We start from the raw sequence: 23,285 nt of genomic DNA on the forward strand, positions 1-23,285 counted from the left end.
AAAGCAACACTAGCATTGATGTTTTGCTTTTTGCTTTGTATTCTTTCCTTTTTTTTCTCTCTCTCTAGAATATATAAACATTTTAGAGCAAGATAAGAATTTCTCATTTCTCTATTTTATTGTAGGGGATATTACTTATTCGTTTAAATGCAGTAGTTTCTTTCCAGATGCAAGATGAAAAACCTCTACTCCCAGTTTTGAGCAGGAATAGGTTCCCTTGGAGCAGATTGGATGCCTGGGTGAAATATTTCAGGCAGTTCTTTTAGAATGACATTGTAGTTGTGATACAGGTGGCAATTGTGTTAGTACTGAGAGTGCTTGCACTCAGAAATTTTGCAGGTAGGTTTCTCTGAGGGTAAAAACCTTGCAGATTGTTTTTTTAGTGATGCACTATTGCTATTTAGAAGACTACTTACTTCCATGGGAAAAAAATGTGCAAAGTTCTCTGCATTAGTGTTGGCTGATATTTATGGAACAACAACAAATGCTAGTACAGGAACTCAGATCCAAATTCCTCTAAATTTCATGAATATTCTAATCCTGTTTATAATCTCTGCATTTTTTATTTGTCTCTAGCAAATACCAAAGGCATTATTTAAGTATAAGATAGCTTCTTAAGCAGTTAGGACAATCTTCTGAGGAAGTTGCCCCAGAGAAAGGTACCACATATAATGAGGGGTGCCTTTTAGCCCATACAGACTTGCAAATTGGAAGAAGTGTTATGCATGTGATAACTATGCAGGAGTACAGAAGACAATCTAGACTAGTTCAGCTGCCATCCCTCACTGTTTTCTAATTAGTTACCTTAGTTTAGACACCATAATCAGAAAATTATTATCTTTCTAACTGCCTTTTCCCATTACTATTTGGCAGCCCTAATTTCAATTTATGCTGTAAAAAAATTCTCTGGAAACTCTTTTAAAGAAACACAATTATCTTAGAAAAGTAGCTAAAGCATGTGAGGGTTAAATGTAACTTTTTTCCCCTTAAGTGTCACTTGCCTGATTTAGAATTCTTTAATAGATACAGAGCAGTGCAGAACTGAAAGTATTTTTAATTTCAGTGCTTTGTATATTTACAGAGGGATTACAACAAACTTCTACACTTTATCTACATTTTAATAGGTCAGTGTGAACATATGAAGAGTATTAAGGTGGACTGCCTTACTTATTAAACTTACGTGAATTCGTCAAAAGCCCTCAGCCGTTGTATGCAGTAGGGGCTGGAAAGCCATGCATGATTGAGGTCATGCATCCAGCCGGTTTGTAAGATGATCCCTCTGTACTGAGCCATCAGCCATCCTTAGCATAGGGGCGCACTCATACACGCATTCCTGTCAAGTCATCTTGTGAAAGGCTGCTTGCTTCCAGCTTGGCTTGAAAGTGCAACCTTAATAAAACTCACTGAAGCCTGAGAGAAAATAGCAGTTCTGCAGCAGATAGTGTAGGGGAAAGAGACTGGGATATGCATATGCAGCTGCCTAAAGCAGGCTACATGCTGGACTGTAACAGAGAGGAAACAATAAATCTTAACTACTATGCAATAAATATTCCCAATTTTAACTAAGGAAGCTATCCTCACAGTGAAATTAAAAAAACTAACAGTTTATCCAAGCCTGATTTTTAAAGTGCACTGCTCCAGTCCTTTTTCCAAAGACTTTAAGGGAAATTAAGAACAAATTTAAACAAAGAGGAAGAAAAAGTTTTTCTTAAAGCAGGAAAAGAAAGTAATAATAACATGTCAGTTTTCCTTTCCTTTGCTTTCCTGGCAGCGATTCTTGCTCATATAGGCTGTAATAACCAGCGTCGGGGTCCAGAAGCCAGTGGGAGAAGATTTAACCGGATTCAGCATGGGCAGTGCACCTATACTTTCATCCTGCCAGAACAGGACGGGAACTGTCGTGAAAGCACGACAGACCAGTACAACACAAATGCTCTTCAGAGAGATGCTCCTCACGTGGAACAGGATTTCTCTTCCCAGAAACTGCAACATCTGGAACATGTGATGGAAAATTACACTCAGTGGCTGCAAAAAGTAAGTGTTTCTTTTTTTCATTTCTCACTAAATGATTTTTTGGGGGCATGTTTATGCTGCTAAAAGTTTTCATTAGTTTCTATGAAAACAGAGGTAGTAAGGACTGATCTAGTTCATGGCTGTGTAGGAGAGAAATGTTCCAGCCAGAATGCACCCCTCTTAGTGACATTGCTCTTGGGGGCAGAATTTTCTTCATTTTACTGAAAGATGCAACTTTTAAAAAACTTTTCCTCAAGAGGTTATGCATGTGAGCCAAAGAACACAAAAATCCTCCAGAGACTCTACTGACAGAATTTACTAAGTATTCTTATAAGCTCTACTTGTAGTTCACAGATTCAGATCAGATGTCATGCAGGATACCTGCTACTCTGACAGCAAAAGGGAGCATTTTTTAAAAAATCAGCATTTAAGGGCACTGGATTAAGAATATAATTGCTCCTTCATAAATAGCTCCTGTAATACTATTCTACCCAGCTAATTGCTAAAAAGAAAGAAGAAAGTATATAGGAATTCTCACTTCAAAACATCACAGTAAACCTTTTTAACTGTGTAGATTACAGTGGTCTTGAAACAGCCTGTTTCAATTTGTGTGTGTATATGTGCATTATTTCCAAAAAGGGGAAAATGGGTTACAAGGTGTTGCAGTACCTTAGTAGAAGTAATTATTTTTAAGAACTTGTGCAATAGCTCTAAACCTCTAACGAACTTTTCAGTGTTTTATGTATGCAGTGGAGTTTGAGTCTGAAAAGACTTAAATAGGTGAATAATTTCACTCATTTGAGCAGCCCCACTCACCTTAACAGGATTACTCACTTGTGTAAGACTACATACCTTGCAGGATCTTGTCCATGCCTTGATAATGAAAATGCTTTGGGATAGCTGACCAGTAAAAATAAATAAACAAACAGTCCATGTATAGTTATCTGTGATATTTCCATTCATGTGCCATGTCATTTTTCCATGTTGACCTGGCAAAACTTAGAAAATTGCACCACTGAGTGATGCAACTAGTTGTGTGATATGGCATAAGAAAATTGCTGTATGTACCCATTTGAGAGACATATGATTTAACTCCAAAACAAGTTCATATTAAGAAGGAATATCAATAAAACTCTGATGAAGACTCTACTAGGTGGGCTGAAACTTCATATTAGCACAGTTACTGTTACCTATCTCATTTACAAGTTTTGTTTCATCCTGACAGTGTACAAGACAGAAATATGTTAAAAAGCACATACAGTCACCCCAATTCCCCTAACTCTAATAAAATCTTTACAGAGGATTTCTTGATTACTTGGTAAATTAATTGTGCTCTTGAATATCTGGATTTAGCAAGAGAGAGAAGATTCTGTGCAGTAAGCATATGACTATAAAAGAAAATATAACCAAGCATTTAATTTTTAGACTACTTCCTTCTTTTTTTAATATTTTGGTCTGCTTTGGGGAGTATAAGGCTGGAAATGAGGGGATGTCTTTTGTAGAGAAAACATTTCTTAAGAAATTATTTTACTGTGCTTTGAAAGGCTGAGACAAGCACTAAAGAGAAGAAAGATGTTTTCTGTGTTCATGCACACATGATTTTACTTGAGCAAATTGCCTGCTGAATCATGCTTCTAAGATTTTACTTATTCTGTGTTTGTCCACTAGAGACTGAACTAAGATCACTGTTTCACTGTGAACTGAACATGAGGAAATATGAGTCTCTGGAGTGTGAATGTCTGAGGGTTAGTCCTTTCACACTTTGGAGGGAAGTGATTAAACAGGTAGGAAGCCCAGTGAAAGGGGTTTATATTTGAGGACTGTTTTCTCCTGCAATGATTGTAAAACTGGCTACAGGAAGAACTATCCCCCTCCTTCTTTCCCTCCCAGCCCCCAACCCTCTGCTCCCAGGGGTTTGCATAAAACTGGGTTTGTGCACGTATCCCCATGTGTCAGTTTTCCTTGGAATGAAAGGACCTGTTTCTCTGTGTGATGGAGTATGGCTCACTCTGAACAAATGAGGCTGATGCAGATCCTTTATAGCATCTCTGAATACTGAATTTGCTTTGTTGCTGTTGCCATTACAAAGCATCTCAGCCATAACTCATTTCCTTTCAAAACATGCATAATGCCTAAGTGTAATGAATATATTATGTAGATATCTCACATCTCATTTTCATACTCTGCATTTATTTTTCCCCCTAAATTAGCTACACTAAACAGCATTTTACAATGCACCTGCTGTGAATGAAGTAAAGAATATTTGATGGTTATAGGTCTAGGACTTGAATAGTTATAATCAGAAATAAAGTTTAAGAATTTGAGATATAGTCTAAGTTACACAAAGGAAATATGTTTATTACTTCAGGTAGTAAATTTCAATAAAATTTCAATAACTTTCAATAAAACTGTATGTAGACAATTTTTGGCAAAGTAAATTATTTTTGAATTGTTATCTTGTGATATTAGAAAAATATTTATTACGAAAGTTTGTAAGAATCATGGTTTGTTTAAATCTCTAGTATTTTAATTTAAATTTTTTTCCCTTCTATATCTAAACTCTCAGATTTCTAGAAGGAAAACAAATATTTTTTTGTAAAACAGGCAATATTTTTTTTATGCTTAAAACGAAATTGCTTCTTTGATGACCTACAAGCTTGACTGTAGATAAAAATGCCCTTGCTTGGGGTGCCAATTATAGGCAATTAAAGCTCAGCCTTGTCCATTAGTATTTGCATATCTATAGTCAGTGTAACTGGGGTTGGTTGAGAAACCAGGGACATGGCAAAATGCTCTGTGCAGAAACTACGCGGAAGAAGATGACTTGGTAAACATTTTTAGAGATTTTCCTAGAACTGTTTATTTTAATACCGGATAACTTTCCCCATTGTTTAAGCTTGGGTTTCATTTCTGCAATGTGTTTATACTGTTAGTTCAAAACAAACAGTTCATCACGTATTCTTTCTTGCAGTAACTGACTGGCACATGTGACCCTGTTTGGTATTCAGTTGCAGTGTCTAAGTATTGCCAAAGAGGAGTTACATGAAATGTTATCATCATGTCTTGCTTAGGAGCTTGCTTTTGGCTTGCTGAACTTACAGTATCAATGGGACATAGCGTACATTCCAGATAGCTGTATAGATGAGTGTTTCATATACTTATCCTGCTCTCCAAATGGTATTAATAATTGTTATTACAGTAATAAGTGAGTTTTACACGATCCAATCTTTCTTTTTTTCCTGATTGTTACCTAAGCAGAATACATAAAAATTTAAAATTAATGCTTAATGATAGTATAGTATAAAAAGCTAACTCAGACATCCAAGTTTGAGTTGAAAGTGAACCACAATCATTCCGGTCAGTCAGTATTTAAACTTAGATATATTTTTTTTCTTTGCAAATATTGATGGCACCACTACACTTAAACCAAAAATAAAAGAAGTTTCCTTTCCCTTTAAAGTGCCTGTTCTGCCACCAGCTGCAACAGAACAAGCATAAAATTACAATCTGGATTCAGCCATTAAAGAAAGAAATTAAGAACATTTTTTCTGTGATATCTACAACCATTTGATAGCCTACTTTAAAGTTTATTCTTATGATGGTTTTGATAAATTAAGTGTCTATGCCATTCTCTGTGACCTTTATTGAATTCCTTATTTTGCAGCAGTAACAATGAAAATGCTCACTTATTTTTAAACATGTAAGGAATCTAGGTTTTGAGGGGGCCAATCATTATATAGAAGAAAGTGGCTTTTGGAAAGACTAATGTCTGTCATTGAGTGATGTGGCTCCACTGAAAGTCTGCACCTTTCTGCTGTCTTTACCAGCAGGACTTATGTCCTGTTTTCTGCAATGAAATATACTTATGTGTGTGGAGTGGCTGGATTTTGCCTTGGATTTTATACGGTTTGTTGAAGATGGGAAAATTCCTTACCTGCTACTCTTGCTGTGAAGCTGAGTGAAAAGTTCCATTTTATTTATGATTATGTTTCACTGGGCATTTTGCAATATAACATGTGACCTTAAAGTCCACATAATATTCAGATGTTAAATGCAACTGGGAGATGCATGATGAACTTTGGTTAATTCTTACAAATAAAAGCAGGTCATCAGATTTGGAATCTGCTATTCTGCTTCTATGAGCATTACTAACATGGCTGTGTAAAGAATGGCTTTCTGGTAAATCTTTCCTCTTTCAAGGTAGACCAGAGCTAAAAGGAAAGAGTGAGAAAATTTAATCCAAAACTGGGCACTAGTCCTCTATTTGGCATCCAACTTGAACCTGTATTTATTTTCTAGACACAGAGGTTATGTTTACTACTCTAGGTGCTTCTTTTTGCTTTGGAGTCGATGAATTCTCATATCCAAAGTAGAGCCTCACCCTAGTGACATTTGAAGTGTAGTTTCCACAAACAAGTTGTATAACAAAGGGTGAAATTCAAATTAGTGGGATTTCTTATATAATGTGTTCTACTCAATGGGTAAGTATATTAATAAAAGAAAAATTTAAGGAGCAAATATAACTTCATGGAAACAAACTGATTCAAAGAAAATACATGTTTGAGTGTAAAACCAAAATTGCTTATTTACTCCCAAAAATCTCTTGGCCAGTAATATGCCTGCATATTAAAACTTCATTAATAAAATTGCTGAAGTCCTTGGGATATTCTGATGTACCCTCAAGAAAGAGGTGAGACTTCAAATGTGGAAATATCTGAAAGCTTTATATTATTGGGGGATAACCTATTTGGCAATTTATTTTATGAAGGAGAAGACTCAGAGAAGTAGAGTGAAGGACGATTTCACATGTTGCTACATTTGGCAGCAAATTACTAAAAAAAAAATATTTCCCATGTTTGGACAGAAGACTTTATCATAATGTTCAGGAGGTCCTGAATGTGTTTATTTTCAGTGATGACAGCCACAATTAGGAACTTTCTGGTAACAATAAAATATTACATTTATTAGTCATCAGAACTGTTCAACCAACATGCCCAGTGGGAGATCTCACTTGGAGCACTGAGAGCTTTTCTAAATGAAACTGATATACAGTAAAATGGCATGTCATTTTGAGGGTGCTGAGAACTCATAGCTCCCATTCCCTTCTGCGGTTTGGAAGCAAGCTACAGTGCTGTGTGCCCTGGAACAAAAAAAAAAACAAAAAACCAAAAACCAGCCAGTGTGGGAAAAGAAAGAGGGTTGGATATGTTAGGCCTGCATTAGCCCACTCAAACTTATAATCATAAGACCATTAAGGTTAGAAAAGACCTCCAAGATTACTGAGTTCCAACCTTTGACCAAGCATCACTGTGTCAACTAAATCATAGCAGTAAGTGCTACATCCAGTTGTTTCTTCAACACCTCCACAGACGGTGAATCCACCAGACCCCTGGGCATCCTGTTCCAGTGATTAACCACCCTTTCAGTGAAGAAATTTTTCCTGATGTCCAACCTGAACTTCCCATAGCACAGCTTGAGGCCATTTCCTCTTGTCTTTCCTCTAGTTTCTTCAGAGAATAGGCCAACCCACTCTTGCTGCAACCTCCTTTCAGGTAACTGTAGAGAGTGACAAGGTCCCTCCTCAGCCTCCTTTTCTCCAGACTAAACATCTCCAGCTCCTTCAGCAGCTCCTTATACAACTTACACTTTAGATCTTTCACCAGCTCCGTTGCCCTCCTCTGGACCTGCTCCAGCACCTCAATGTCTTTCTGGTATTGAAGGGCCCAAAACTGAACACAGGATTCAAGGTGTGTCCAGTACAGAGGCACAATCACTTCCCTAATTCTGCTGGCCACACTGTTTCTAACACAGGCCAGGATGCCATTGGCCTTCTTGGCTACCTGGGCACACTGCTGGCTCATGTTCAGCTGTCCATTGACCAGCACCCTCAGGGCCTTTTTTGCTGGACCACTTTCCAGATACTCTACCCCAAACCTGTAGCACTGCATGAGATTGTTGTGATCCAAATGCAGGAGCCGGCACTTGGCCTTGTTGAACCTCATACTGTTGACCTCAGGATTCAACCTGTCCAGATCCCTCTGCAGAACCTTCCTACCCTCCAGCAGATCAACACTCCTGCCCAACTTTGTGTTGTCTGTGAACTTACTGATGGTGCACTCGTTCCCCTTGTCCAGATCATTGGTAAAGATATTAAACAGGACTGGCTCCAGTACTGAGCCTTGGGGAACCTCTCTAGTGACCAGATGCCAATTGGATGCAGCACCATTCACCACCACTGTCTGGGCCCAGCCATCCAGCCAGTTTTTAACCCAGCAAAGAGTGCACTTGTCTCAGCCATCATCTGCCAACTTCTTCAGGAGAATGCTGTGGCCAAAACCCAGTGTTACACAAGATAGGTTTTTTTTTGCTATGGGAAATCTCTTAGTGCTGCACGATGAGACAGTAGCAAGCCCAGAGTTCAGCCACCTGAACTGCCTTGTAGAAGTGTAGAAGTCCCTGCTTCTCTTCATTGTCCCCAGGGAAATCCTGAACAGCTCACATCCTGATTTAGATGCTTCAGTTAAGTGGGATGGATTTAAGCTTTACTTCTCTTCATGTCTGTAGCACAGACTTCACTTGTGACTGCAAGGAAATTGTAAAGTATTCCTTTTTTCCCTTTCTTAACACAGATATAGCACTACTACTCAATTTCACAAAGCTGTTGGGAGGCTTAATGTGTTATTTTTTGTGTTGCTTTTAGAGTTTTTCTGGTGGAAGGTATTTTGTGCTCTTAACAGTTTATGTATTATAATAATGTTTTCAATATGTACAGAAAACAATGGGAAATTAAAAAATCTTTCGGAAAGAAAATTGCTTTTAATATATATATATTGCACTTAATATAAAATAAGCAGATAAATACAATTAATATGCATCTATAATGCTAAGAATTATCTTAGCATTTGGGTTGGGTAAAGGATTATATGTGTCCTGCTCACATTAAGAATGGTCCTCATACTTGCAGTGTTCCTAAAACCCATCCAGCAGCTGCTGCTTCAACCTGTATTCATCTAGAATGAAAAGGAGTGTGTCTTAGTCTTGTATGGATTCTCATGAAGACCAGTGAGGTATATCTAGTTTTTCAGAGCCATCATTACCAACATTTTGAATAAACCTGTTGTTATCAAAATTGGGCTCATTCATATGACCTATTACAAGCACAACCTGAAAGGCGAAGATACGGTTTGCTTGTATTCATCTCTATTTACAGTTCAGCTTAGTTCAGTCTTCTACTCTGTATCTGCAATAAGCTGCAAACAAGGAGGAGCTAGTAAATGAGGACCTTCTAGAACCAGTATCAGTGTTTAACTGTGCTGTGAAGTCATCTTTAACACCAGCAGCTCAAGTATCTTGAATAAACAGCTCTGGTGTAAAAGTCTTCCCAGTAGCAGAAGAATTTCCTCTCTTGTTAAGAGGCTGAAGTTTGATCAGGAAAAGGAAATTGAAATAGTTTCATATTTCATAGGAAGAGTTCTTTTTCTTATGAAACAAGCTGTACTTTAACACAAGGTTATTCTTGTGTAACCACATGTGCATATTTTAGACAGTGTTATGAAACACCACAGTGGTGAATATTTGATTGGAAGGATAACTTAAAAATGCCATAAGTTGTTGCACATTTGCACTACATTCTCATTAATGTTTCTGCACAAATATCAAGATTCACTTTTCATTGCCTCAGTCAGGAACCAGATTAACCTAAAACAGCATAACTCACCCTCCAACTGGAATAAGAACTCTAACCAGTTTAATTATCCATGTTTAAAACTGATGTGAATCAAACTAGTGCACTAAACAAGACCTAGCAGTGAGGCTACAGTTGACATTGAACAAGCATATGGTACAGATGGTCAAAGCAAGACAGGTACAGGGTCAGCTGGAAAGATGCCCAAGTTGCACTATAAAAAAAGTTTGCTTTTAGGCTTAAAACAAAGCAACCAACCAAAAAAATGATTTAAGAAAATGTTATAATCCCTCAGAGGAAGTCATATGGAAAATCAGTATTCTAGGCCATGGAGCTGCATGATTGAAAGAAATTTCTTATACTTACTTAACTAACTTCTAGGAGCAGAAATTAAAAAAAAAAAAAAAATCAACCAGTAATAAAGGGGTAATAGTAAGAGAACTATGCTAATTTCATGGTGGAACAGGTTGTCTTTAGCAAAGGTACTTTAAAGATCTGTTATATGGTAGTACAAGGTAAGTCATGATTTGTTACTATTCCTTTCTTAAAGAGGAGAGAAGTAGGCTGTAAATCCATGTAAAATCTTGAAGCTGGAAAATCTATATAGAAGATCCATGGCTAAAAAGCAACTGATGAAAAATTCTCTAACAACTCTGTGGAATTCCTCTGCCTTTGACACCTCACTCTGCTGCATATATGTGCACACATATGTGCATGCACATTTCGATCTTCAGAGTTTTGGCATTAAGGTACATGGAAATGTGTTTCTAAGTGTTATGTCTTAAATCCATTCTCATGTTTTATACCAAGGTACCAGCTGCCAATCTGTTATTCTCCTCAAACTGACCTGTTGGCTCAAAAAAACCTAGAAAAGTTGGTAGCAAGATGAAACCTTGTGTATTGTACATGCATTAACTCTCTGTGAACCATTCCCTATCCTGTGTTGCTGATAAATTATAAGTGCATATTTGCTTGTGTTCTTTCCAGAATGTATCTGAAGCAAGAATTTTCATATATTCTGAAAAAAATATGAGAGCTTTGTACTTCCCATCCCAGGCATGTTTCTGTCCTTACATGTGCATATGTTGCAAGACAAACCTGATTGTACTTTGTGCATGCATGACATCTGCTTCTTTAATAGGACTTTGCATAACTATATAGTTATATTTTTCATAATTTCTTCGGGGAATTTTTGTTTGTTGGAGTAAATTCTTGCCATTTGTCATGTTTTCTGTGGTTGTCTTTTTGCAAATAAGATACAGGACATTCCTTCTGCAATAGGAATGTATGAAACCAACCAAAATCCACTTGTTCCAGTTATCAGAATTCCCTTCTGATTCTCTTCTGCCTGAGAATTTGGGTCCTGGTATTCTTTCTCCTCCCTTTGTACCAAGGAGGCAAATAGGCTTGAGAGATTCATTTAGAGATAGGATAAGCTCTGAGCATCCCTGCCAGGAAGAAATTAAGGCAAGAGTAGAGAACTGTGGGAGAAAATTGGGAGTATGACCTTAGAAGGTAATTTGTCTCTTTTTAACGGCATGGCTTCTTTCACACTAGAACAGAGATAATCAGATTTATGTTAATCAATTTTTAATCTAAAACCTACTGCTGCTGCAGGCTGAGATGTCATTTATAGACTGATTATGTCGTCTTTCATATCTAAACTTCCCTTAAAAACTTTCTGTATGCAAGAGGGTTTTCTTGAAAGATACTATTTAAGCTACAAAACTTTAGTATTAGGCATAACATTGTTTAGCAGATCAGACTTTTAGTTTCCTCCTCTGTGGTCCACACCAGCCTAGAACTGCAAAGGGAACTTGCAAGGTTTCAAAGAGAAAAGCACTGGTGGCATTTGAGTGCCCACTGTTCTAAATATTACAGCAAACATTCAGTCATTATCAAAGATTCTTCATGATTCAAAGTGGAGTTTTTACATCCTGACTGTAGATTTAAAACATCTGATTCTCAATGTGTAAATTTACTATTTTGACATCTATTTTAATATTTCAAATTTAATATGCTCCAAATCCACAGAACGTATTTTAAATGCTCACAAAATCAAAGGAGCAGTCCTAGTACAATCTCCAGAGATATGTTTACATTTATCTTCAGGGTTGTGGTGGACTTGCCTGCATTTTGGATCATATTATTTATTAATGTTTTAAAATTGTCAACCTATGTTTATAAAAGTGTATTTTTCTTTCTAATCTCTTGCCTGCAAAAATAGTCTTGCACAATGGAGATTTAAGAAAAAAATAACATAGTTGTTAAATTATATTTTGTGGTTTGTTTTGTTTGTTTGATTTTTTATTTTGTTTGGTTTTGGTTTTCTGTTTGGTTTTGGGAGTTTTGGTTGGTTGGTTGGGTGTTTTTTTTGTTTTTTGGGTTTTTTTCTAGGCAATGTATTGAAAGAAGTTTTGAATTTGGATTAAACCACTTATGGTTCTACTTAAATGTGTAGATTTTTCATTTTCTTGTGTTCACCTTTGAATAGCTTTATCGATAATTATCTTCTGGGAGTTTTGCAGAAAAGAGAATTGTATTAGATAAATCTTTTTTTTAAAACTCTCCCATCAGCTCAGTGTGTGGGTAACAGTAAGGGTGAATAACAGGACCATTTACATGCCTTTCTATTCTCCCTTCTGAGCCATCCATTTGTGTCCCAAAAAGACAAGGGTCTTCAGATAATTATCTCACTATCACTACCAGAGCACTAGTTCTCCTAACTCTGTTCTTTTAGTTGAAAAACCTGTGCAGAAGTTACACGGTATGTCTGAAATCTCAGAGAAACACTTCATATACAGCATATTTCTCTGAAGTCTCCTCCAATATCAAAGAACTCAAGGAATACTGTTACAGCCTTTGAAAGCTGGGCATTCATATGTAGATAAAAGCATCTGAATTGAGGATTTCGGATCACTGCCTTTATATTTAGGTATATTTATTTGTGTCATAGTTAAATATTTACCCTCCACAGTTTTAATTCATCAGGAAATTCCTGTGGCCTTCTAGGCCACATCAGCAAGTCTACACAGTAATGGGAAGTCCCCAAATCATGATGCCCTTGGTGCTGTGCCTGGAATTTTGAGGATTTGCTTGGAGGGAAATTGCTCAAAGAGATGACCTAATCTCTTCCTGAATGAACTATTCCCCTTTGTTCCTTGGCTAAAACTTCCTACTTCGCTCTGTGTGTGATTTACCATAGTAGAGATAAATGGTCAAGGGCCACCTATCTTTCCTGCGTCACTTCTATCCTGTTAATGGGAAAGGCCATCAGTGCTCTGCTAGAAAGTTTTCTGTGTTACTATTTTTGTGTGGAGGAGATATGGACTGCAAAATTCTTTATCACTTTAGCCTGTTAACTACAGAGGTGATGATTAAGGTTGTTTCTCTTCACATTTTTCTTGAATGATCCAGTTTGATCTCTTGGCTTTTCCAAGAATTCTGGCTGATGCAATAAATATCCTTTTGTATATTCCTCTGACACTGTTGACCTCCATGACATGGCACAGCCCAACCATTAGGGCCTCTGCCTTCATGTCAGTGAAGAACTATTAGAAGAACTATTTGTACCTATTATAGTCCCAAAGTTTTTTGCAGGGAAGCATAAGCAAGACAACTGTATTTGCAGAGGCAGACAAAACAAAATGAGTTTACCAACCACCACAGAGTTATCATTAAAGGTGATCATTAAAGGATGATTAGAGCAGAATTAATTGAATAATCATTGGTAAAAGATAAAATTTTATGGTTTGATCTGCTTGATGACCTGTTTTGTCAGTCACTGCACAAAGATGTAATATGTGGCTCTGCAACTGAGAAGGATCATGTTGAATGTATGATTTCAAATCCTTTTAGATGAGTTTTGATGAGAAAGCTGGCTTTGTTTCATACTTCCTGACATACTGACTTCCCTGAAAACAGAGTGTTGAGTTTCTTCATCTCCCCTCACTGGCAAAATGTTTGCACCTCATTACATTCTTACGAACACTGGTTTAGAGACACAATGTAATGCTTGGGTAAATTATGTGAAATATCTGTGATGAGTCTGTAGACTGGGTGTACTGTAAGTGCAGTAAGGATATATGTAACTTTTTCCAGGTTTTTTTTAGGATTTTGGACTCTCTTTTATAGTTATGGGACGTGACTCCCAAGGAAACTGAAGATGGGTTTGTAACTACAGACTATTGCCTCTTGGAAAGGATTAGCTCAGAGAAAGTGTAAGGGACCTGGAGAAACACTGGAAAGGCTAAATATAAGGTGGAAGGTGGGAGTGGTTCTTCAGAGCAAGAAGTCTTTCAGTTTGATGTTGATAAAAGATTAGCTTTAAAACTCTGACAGGAAGGGTAAAGGTTGATGTAATCCATAAATTTGAAACTGCCTAAGGTACCAACATGGCACTAAAATATACACAATAAGATACCTTGTTCTGAGGTGACAGAAAAGTCTGAAAAATTACTTTGGGATACAGCACTGTTCAGTAAAATGCTCTAAAACAATTTAGCTGTAAACTCTTTACTGGTGTGTGGCCATCCAAAGATCATAATATTGTGTATTTCAGTAGTATTGCAGTTTGATGAAGAAAAAACTCATCATAGGCGAGGAAAATTTTATTTAAAATAAGACTTTTTTTTTAAAGAACAGAAAATTTATTTTTTTAAAATTAAGACAAATATAGGAGTGAATCAAAGAAGGTGCTCAGCAGCATGTTTTAATGAAGAAATTGGGAGTTCTCTAAATTCTGCTGGCTATCAAAGTAACTGAAATGCTGAGTGGAACTAGAATGCCATGTACAGCAGTGCAGGTGGTAACCAACGTGTCACTCTCTCACCAGGAATGTACTTGCAGCTGTCAATGATGACCTCAAAAGTAGTGTTTATGTTTGCTGCTTATGACCATTAAGTGAAGAAACAATTTACTAGCAACAAACAAGCACCATGGAGAGCCTGTGATGAGCTAGAGGTCAGGAATACTAGAACAGAATTTGCCCAAACTAGCCAACTTTAAATTTTGCAAGATCTAAGAACTTGACCCCAAATGTGCGAGGTGTTCTGTTTTGAGTTGATGGCATTCTGAATTTTCCAGGAAGTAAGCTTTACAATAAATTGTTTGTATTTCACCACTGGAGTGTTAGGACAAGGATATAGCTACTTTTCGGTAGACTTCAACAGGAGAAATGAGCTGGAATTCCTCTGTTACTCTAAACAAACATATGTATATTTTATTCTTTTGGAGAAATGGATGAGAAAAAGAAATCCTGAGACTTCCTATAGAGAACAATGTCACAAAAAATTCAAAGCATCAAAAGAAAAAAAAAAAAGACAAAAAAAAGGTGGATTCTTTGCACATTTTACCTGGAACATTAGATATGTTTTTTTTGCCAATCCCTGATAACCATTATGGCACATGCTGTACTAGCAACTATACAGTGAGGGAACAAGTTCTGTATTTAATTGTTTGTTCAAGGTATTTGTATATTGAGTTTCAAAGTGAAATGGATATATGAACATTAAAAATATTATAAAATTAAACACAGACTGAAATAAAAGAATTTGTCTGGAATTCAGATTCTTAAAGCTAGGAATATTGATTGTATTTCTTTAATGCTGAACCAGTAATTCAAAAAAACCCAGCATTTGTTATCTCCTACCTTAATGCCTCCCACAGAAAACCTGAATTATAAACCCCAAAAATTAAAAAAAAAAAAAAAGAGGAACAGATTTCCTTGACCCAAGGTTTAGCACTCCTACACATCTTGGAAACATCTAGTAATTTGACCACTGACCCCCCCGGGGTATTTCCTAGAAGCAGAATTGAGCAAGACTGAAAACATTTTTGTTGAACTGTTATGGGCAAGAAGATAAGACATGAATTCTTGATGCATAAAATAGGTACCAAGTGTGACATCCTTTTCCATGTGCATTTTTAAAGACTACTTCATCATTTTTATTAATTATTTTGCAACCAAAATCGTGCAGAGCTCATGACCAAATTTCATGCAGAGCTCATGACCAAAATTCTAGTCCTTGGTCACTAGAATTAGTCCTGCTTTTTTGTTTGTTTGTTTCTTTAGCCTGTAACTCTCCACGATGGAAGACTGAAAACGTGTTTTAAGGTAAATTTCCCGGTTTTGTTATGCTTAAGTTTCAAGATGACATCTTAGTGTTAGTTATGTCAGTGTGGTTTTGAATGCTGCCATGTTTCCACTTCCATGGTAAAATCCTTCAGAAAGGCCATTAGCAAGCTTCAGCAAGATTATTTTTAAAATGCTACTTATAATGCAATACAAGCTTTATATTGTGAGACAGTTTCACATCCTAAGTCAGTGTTGCTCCTTGTTTTTTCTATCAGAGTGGATATTGTTTTGGGGTTTGCTTCTCTTAGGCTCAGCCTGGTATTGCTATTACATGTTCCAGGTGCTGTTATCATGAGCCCTTACCAAAAACCACAACTAGAAACACCAGTAATTTCCTATAGGAATATGAACCCAAAGGAGGTTTTCAACACATTCCACAAACTCAAACTGTTATCATTAAATAGTCTCGAGAGGATTAGAAACTAAAAAAAAAGTCTCTTGACTCTCACCTGGAGTGTAATGTTAATGAATTTTTGTGGAGTTTGGCCCAATGCTGCTCGCAGTGAATCAGTGGGAAAAAACTAAGCTCAGTTTCTCTTCAGGGAAGAGCATTTCCCAGCCTCAGGCCCAGCCAGCTGAAGCTGACCCCTTCTTCCCTCCTTCCCCTGTCACTTTCAGAAGTCGCAGAAATTCCAAGTCTACCTTTTGATACCGGCTCTCTGGGTTCACCTACATTAAAATGTTTCTGCCCTAGCATGAAGAGATTTCTTAACAGTAAGAGACGGACAGACCTCAACTCTGTCCAGGCAAACTTATTTGGCAGAACAGAAAATTCCCAGATGGTCAGGAGGAATTTTAAAGGGCTGGAGTGTTTTGTTGCAAAACGCTAGCCTGGCACCCACAGAGACTGAAATCTGTTATTTATAGCAAAGCAGAGGCAGAAAACAGATGGTGTGCTTCCTCACAATGTGCTCTACAATTGCCGCATTGTGTCAGCATGAATTTGTGAGGTACCACATCAAGAACTGAAATGACAGTACGGCCTTAAGCCCAGCCAGTTCTTTCCTCCACATGCCTAGAAAGATACCAACTAGAACTGTGTACAGTGGTGGTTTTAAAATACAAAAAAAAAAAAGAAAAAAACCCCAAACGCCAAAAAAATCCCAACCATTTTTAGAAAGCCCTGGAACAAAAGTATAAGTCAGAAATCATGTCACTGGCATCTGTGGAACAATGCCAGTGTCAATCTGCTGCAGCTTAAAGAAGAAGACTCAAACCCAGCCTGTGAGAAGAAGAGACAAACTCAGATTTTTTTGTTTATTAGCAGGTAGGATTCTGTGTACAATTTTAATTATGCTCACAGCCTTCTCCCAGCACTCCCCAGGCCTGACAGGGGAACATGCATCTCAGGAGAACAATTTTATAGAGACATTTTCAGTATTTTCATTTTTTTGTGTGTCAAAAAGAACATAATTGTAGCATTGCCTATTATTTTTTTTCACTATTCCTCTTTCCAGTCCCTTAAAACACTGAAGAAGAACTGAGATGCTTGTTAAAACAGAAACACTTAAGCTAATCAGGCAGGTTATCTTAACTGAAAACTAGTCTTGGATTCTATCTGACATCTATTTTTCAGTGGACATTTGAGTTGGATTTTGTGTTTCTTTTGCTGAAGCCAGTCAGGAAATATTTTTGGGAGTTTCTCTGAAATGTTTTAAAATAGAAAAATCTTTTTTTGTTGACATTTTCTGAAGTGAATTTATACATTTACGTGAGCTCTTTTTATGGTAGAACTGCTGTGTAGGAGATGTAACCCTGTTAGAGACCTTTGAATCCAAGGGCTTGAGACCTCAGGTAAAAGTAGCCTCATGGCAGAGAGCAATCAAATAACAAACCAAAATGCTGTGATTCTTAGCCAAAAAGGTTAGAATTCTTAGTTAAATAAAGTAATCTATTTATATTTTTATTTATAAATTATTTTTCCTTTAAAAAAATTAGGTTTTTTATGAAATGAAAGAAATGTCATTGGAAAACATTTTTCTGCTGATAAAATCAGCAGATTGATTTTTTTTCCTTTAGCATGAACTAAATTAGCCAGCTAAAAGATATTTTTCTTAATTAAACCGAAAACCAGGGCATTGGAAGAAAAGTTACAAATAGTTCTCTTTGAACTCAGATGCCTCTAGTTCAGTGGGGACAGTTTGCATGATCTTTTCTACATCAACAACATTCCACATGCATATTCTTTCTATCTTTTTCAAGAAAAAAAGGAACTGTAGAAGCAACTGTTTCCAGATAAGCAGGAGGACACCAATACAGTGCATCCCTTTTCTTGTTAGAAAATGTACTTGTTAGAAAATGTACTTGTTAGAAATGTACTGTGCCTGTACACCAATATTACACTTAGGCTTCTCCTTCCTATCCCAAGATAATACCAGAACTTAATTCTACTTTCACTCAAGTCAGCCCTAAGACAGTCATTTTGTAGTAGAAGTCTGCTGATTTTATCAATTGGACACAAAATAATATTTCATTGTTTTGTTCAGTGATAAACTAGAAATGCATATTTGGATGTTAGAATCAAAATGGTTTGGGTTGAAAGGGACCTTAGGGACCTAGGCCATCTAGTTCCAACCCCACAGCCGTGGGCAGGAACACCTTCCACTAGAACAGGTTGCTCAAAGCCCCATCCAGGCTGGCCTTGAACACTGCCAGGGATGAAGTAGCTACAACTTCTCTGGACAGAGATGTTCTGAAAACCAGGGACTTTTTTTCTGAACTTGATGGAGCCTGCATGTCTTGGTTGATAGAGTTATGTGTCACCCCTCTGGTATCTTATGACAATGATGCCTTTTAATATTGTATGCCAGTCATCAATCCCATGTGCATTTTACTTTTGTGTTTCTACACTGCAGCATATTAAGGAAAAAATTTTGCTGCGAAGGTCATTGGATGAAATTTACAAAAATTATAAGGGCTGCTTGAGTGTCCCTCCCCATAAATGATCTCTCTGCTTGAATTTTTAACCTGTTCATATTTTTCAGCTTCTGCTATCTTTGCTAACAACTGAGGAAATTAATGTCTGTGATTCTTTTGTTTATTAAAGCTGTAGTTCCCAAACAAAATTTGACCGTTATTGGCATTTTTTGGGATATATTTTGTGTATGGAACAAAGTAGTTTGCCCAGTTCTTAAATCCAGAAGTTATTCTACAGTATTACTACATGGAAGCCAGTTACGAAGGTTTTCAATATTTCTTTTAATTACAGAGCATATGTAAAAAGATCAGAAGTAAATCACTTGTCTTTCACAATTCGTAACAGATGGATAATGTACATTACATACAACATGTAGTGGACCAGGAACACCTCTGTTTTTAGTACAAGTGAAATACAATTCCAATAAACACTTAGAGGCTATTTAGCTTGGAGCAAAGTTAACAAATTTACTGACAAACTTGAGAAGAAAATATTATAGTGATTATGTTTCAGATTACAGACAACAGTTTACTTGCATCTCCTGATATAAGTAAATCACCTAGGTATAGAAATCCTAGCTATTGTGATGTCAAAGGACAGAACTGAAGTAATTTCAGTGCAGTCAAGACTGCATATCTAACTCTGCTTGTTAAATTTCTGGACCTATGAAAGAAGTAGTGTCCATACCATAAGTTTCATGCATATGTCTCTTATAGCTCTCTTTAATAGTGACAGAGGCCCCATGCTTGCTTTACAGTCTTGCATTCATTTTTTAAGGAATGGCAACAATTGATATACTTCTATAACCTTTTGTGTTCAGGATCTTGAAACATTTTACAAACATCAGTGAATAAAGCTTCGTAGCACTCAGAAGGCTTGGAAATGGTGTTAATTTGGTTCTCATTATCCAGTGGAAAACCCAAGTTATACAAGGTACAAGCTGATGTACCTTTAGGCACTTCAGAAATCTAAGTACAGTCAACAATAGCACCAAGACCTGAGGCACCTTCAGTTTTTATATGATAGCTATCAAAATACTTCACACTAATACAGATAGGTAATTATCCAACTGCCTCTCAGGTTACTCATCTTACTGCTTTCCAAAAAACTTAATTTTTGTGGACTAATTTCATGGCTGGTGCAAATTGACACTGCTCAGCCTAGGTTAGTGGAATGGTGTTGGTTTAAATCAGCTAGGCATCTGGATGCTCATGCTTGCATTAAAACCTCGGTCTTAATGCATCTTTATGCCTCCTTGATGAATCTGACCACTTCATGGGAATGAAAACTAAACTGGTCAGAACTCCTGCACACACCCATGCTATTTCCTTTTCTCACTTTCTAAAATGGCTGCTTTCTGTATTTCTGAAGGGACCAGCCCTGGTCACACAACCTGATGTGCAAAGAGACAGTGTTGTGGTGCAGCAGCTAATCTTCAGCACCACCCATGCATGGAAACACCGAACCATTTAACACCTACTTCTGTTTGTCAATTGACTGTTCCCCACATGTGGAAAAGTGAGCCAGCAGAGAAGACCAAGATGGCTCAACAGAGAGATTTGTCTGGAAACAAGGAAGAAAAGGAGATATTTTGACCTTTGGAAGAAGAGATAGGCCACTCAGAAGGGCTACAAGGATGCCATGAGGTTCTGCAGGGAGAAAATTAGCAGGGCCAAAGTCCAACCAGAACTTAATCTGGTTGCTGCTGTAAAAGACAATAAAATATTTCTATTAATACAACCATTATTGGATGTGGAGGAAAAAATAGTGACAAAGGGTGAGGAAAAGGCTGAGGTACTTAAACACTTACTTTGCCTCAGTCTTTAGTAGTAAGACCAGTTCTTGGGAAGTAAAGTCTCCATCTCTGGAGGTACTTCAAAAATGTAGATGTGGTTCTTAGGGACATGGTTAGTATTGGACTTGGCAGTGCTGGGTTAGTGATTGAACTTGACCATCTTAAAGGTCTTTTCCAACCTAAATGATACCATGATTCTATTACTATGAATAAAAGAGATGAGTTTATTGTAAAATGTTTACAAAATATGAACATTTTCAAAGGGATTTGTCTCCACACAGGGTTTTGGACTAAATTTCTCACAACTCTTCTTGTGTTGTTGGTGCATATTTTTTATCACAGGCAAAGTATGATTCACTGCAGAACTATGCAAATGAATAACTATGAAAATATGGATATTTAATTGATTTTTTTAATGAGTGAATCTGATGTTGCCACATATTTGCCTAAACTCACATTGTGTGAATTTTCAGACACTTCAAGGAAAGCAGTGCATTTTACAGATTGCTATTATGTGCATATTTCCAAATTTAACACATTTACTATTCTGTGTACAATTTTAGCTGACTCTTCATATGTGCCCATATGTCTTCACTGATGGTTTTAGAAAAGCTGTGTTCATATAAATATTTAGAATAACATACTTGGGCTTGATTTACAATTTTTTCAAATGTCTTCTAGTTTAGAAGTTCTCGCTTGTTAGGTCAAGTCACTGTTATCTATGTTACATAGCATGTAAAGGAATGAACTATTAAAATACATAAGCACAAGCAAATTTGGCAAAAATGCAAGGAACATCAACAGTGAAGACACTGCTGAACTGTTGAGTAGAAAACACATCAAGTTTTTGGTAGGAAGAAGGAACGATAAGAAAATTCCAAGGAACAATGTTATTATATCTGAAAAATTGTAGATTACTTTTCAACTAAAGACAAATGATAAGGTCCATTATCAATACCTCAAATACTCCTTGCAACAGAAAGAGCAGCTTTTGTGTGGACTTGTGGGATTATCTATATTTTTATATCCTTCTTTATGTTATCAGGGCTAAGGAATGTTAATACTAATTTGATTTTCATTGTTTTCAGTCGGTGACATAAGATATTCTCTCTTTCTTGTTACACTTGCTGGAATATCCACTACCTTTCCTTCTGTTTCTGTTTATGTTGACTGTAGATTAGTACAGCATCTCTGAGTTAAACAAAATGTAACTAGAGGTAGAACATCTTATGTATCTGCACACATAATTTTGAACATATGGTTCCAAGCATATTCTTGACTTAAATTGTCACTAACTTGAACACATGCTTGTGTTTAATTTTTTTTGGTACTTTTATGTACTTTTTGCATTTGTTGCCCAAGAGATTCATAGCCAGCTGCAAGGCCCCTTCTTTGGGTAACACCCTACAGGACTTAAAAGAAGGCAGCTAGAAAACTCCACTAATTAAAGCATCCAAAGATAATTAAGTTCCCTGGTACAAAGGACTGTGATGAGAAGTGAATGTGGGAGTGGTACATACAGGTTGAATTAGCAATCGCTACTAGCATGGGAGATTTTGAAAGTTACTACAGATCAGCTTTCATCTGGAGGTAGTCTAACTTCTCATGATGCCACCTTTTCTTTCAGATACTTACCATGCTAGGAAGAGGCGAAAAATTTATATTTGCTCTTATTTCAGTGTATGATCCAAAGAAAATCTGGTAGCCTTTAGTATCCCTTTGGCACAAGAGAACCTTTTACATGTATACAATCTTTTTCACCTTCCAGTCATGATCCAGAAATATCTAAATCGAGTTAGTTAAGCATATTGTCTTGAAGAATACGATGCAAAAAGGATTATGTCCCATCAAGGAATTCATAATTGCTGTGAAAGAAGGATGTTGAATGAAACTGAAAACATCTGAAATTTTGAAAGACTTAATATATATTATAATAATTTTATCACATTTTGTTTATTATTTACTGTCACAGAATCTATTTATACTGACTTCAGAAAGAACATTAGTTAACTGCATTTCAAATGTAAAAGAAAATGTCTCTTCAGCGCAAGATGGTTTGGTTGAATGTTAGTATGATGTCAAAGTAATTAGAAATAATACAGCAGAGTATGCTGTTTAACTATCCTTTTAGAAAATAGGTATTTTTTTTTGCTAGTGATAGTGAAAATTGAAACACAATACTTCTGATGTAAGCAGTGACACTTTACATGTATTCACCTTACTAATACTAACCTCTGTTGCTTTGAGGGCAAAGTATAGCTCTTGGTAACAAATTTTACTTTAACATAGTTTTCTTGTCATTGAATACTATTCTCAATCTATCAGATTTGGTGGAATTAATAGAGTGATTTAAATCTTGAACTTCCTATGCTGCATATCAAGAGGTTATATAACAGTAAGAAATGAGCACTCACTGAGACTAAACCCCCCTGCTGAATATCCTGAAAATTGGAAGATGAATAGGAAACTAGACTTTAAAGATGAGAAGGGAGGTCATTTAATAGAGAAAAATCTTGCTTTGCTTTTTTTTCTTTGCTTTTTTTATTTTTTTTTCTAAGTAAAATAAGGTGGTCACTTTTAGTTTGTTGTCAGTTTAGTCCTCTGTAGTTTCAGTCATCACAGTAGCACTTTCTGCACTTGTTTATATAATCTGAGCGTAGATGTCCAGAATTGTACACTCCTGTTTCTACTTTTTCTTTTTTTTTTTTCACAAACTTCAACCAGTAAAGATGACATTTGG

At 36.6% G+C, this 23,285-nt stretch overlaps 1 protein-coding gene across 1 annotated transcript in view; it reads left to right on the forward strand.

Annotated features, from left to right (window-relative positions):
• The first annotated feature begins 1,368 nt into the window (after positions 1-1,368).
• Positions 1,369-23,285, forward strand: part of ANGPT1 (angiopoietin 1) — a 158,001-nt gene continuing 136,084 nt past the window's right edge. Inside the window, exon 1 of the mRNA XM_064646825.1 lies at positions 1,369-2,034. Coding sequence (XP_064502895.1) covers positions 1,738-2,034 — 297 coding nt within the window. The 5' untranslated portion in view covers positions 1,369-1,737. The remainder of the gene's footprint in view (positions 2,035-23,285) is intronic.

The sequence above is a fragment of the Pseudopipra pipra genome, chromosome 1 (genome assembly GCF_036250125.1).
Source record: "Pseudopipra pipra isolate bDixPip1 chromosome 1, bDixPip1.hap1, whole genome shotgun sequence".
In the NCBI taxonomy this organism is placed as follows: Eukaryota; Metazoa; Chordata; class Aves; order Passeriformes; family Pipridae; genus Pseudopipra; species Pseudopipra pipra.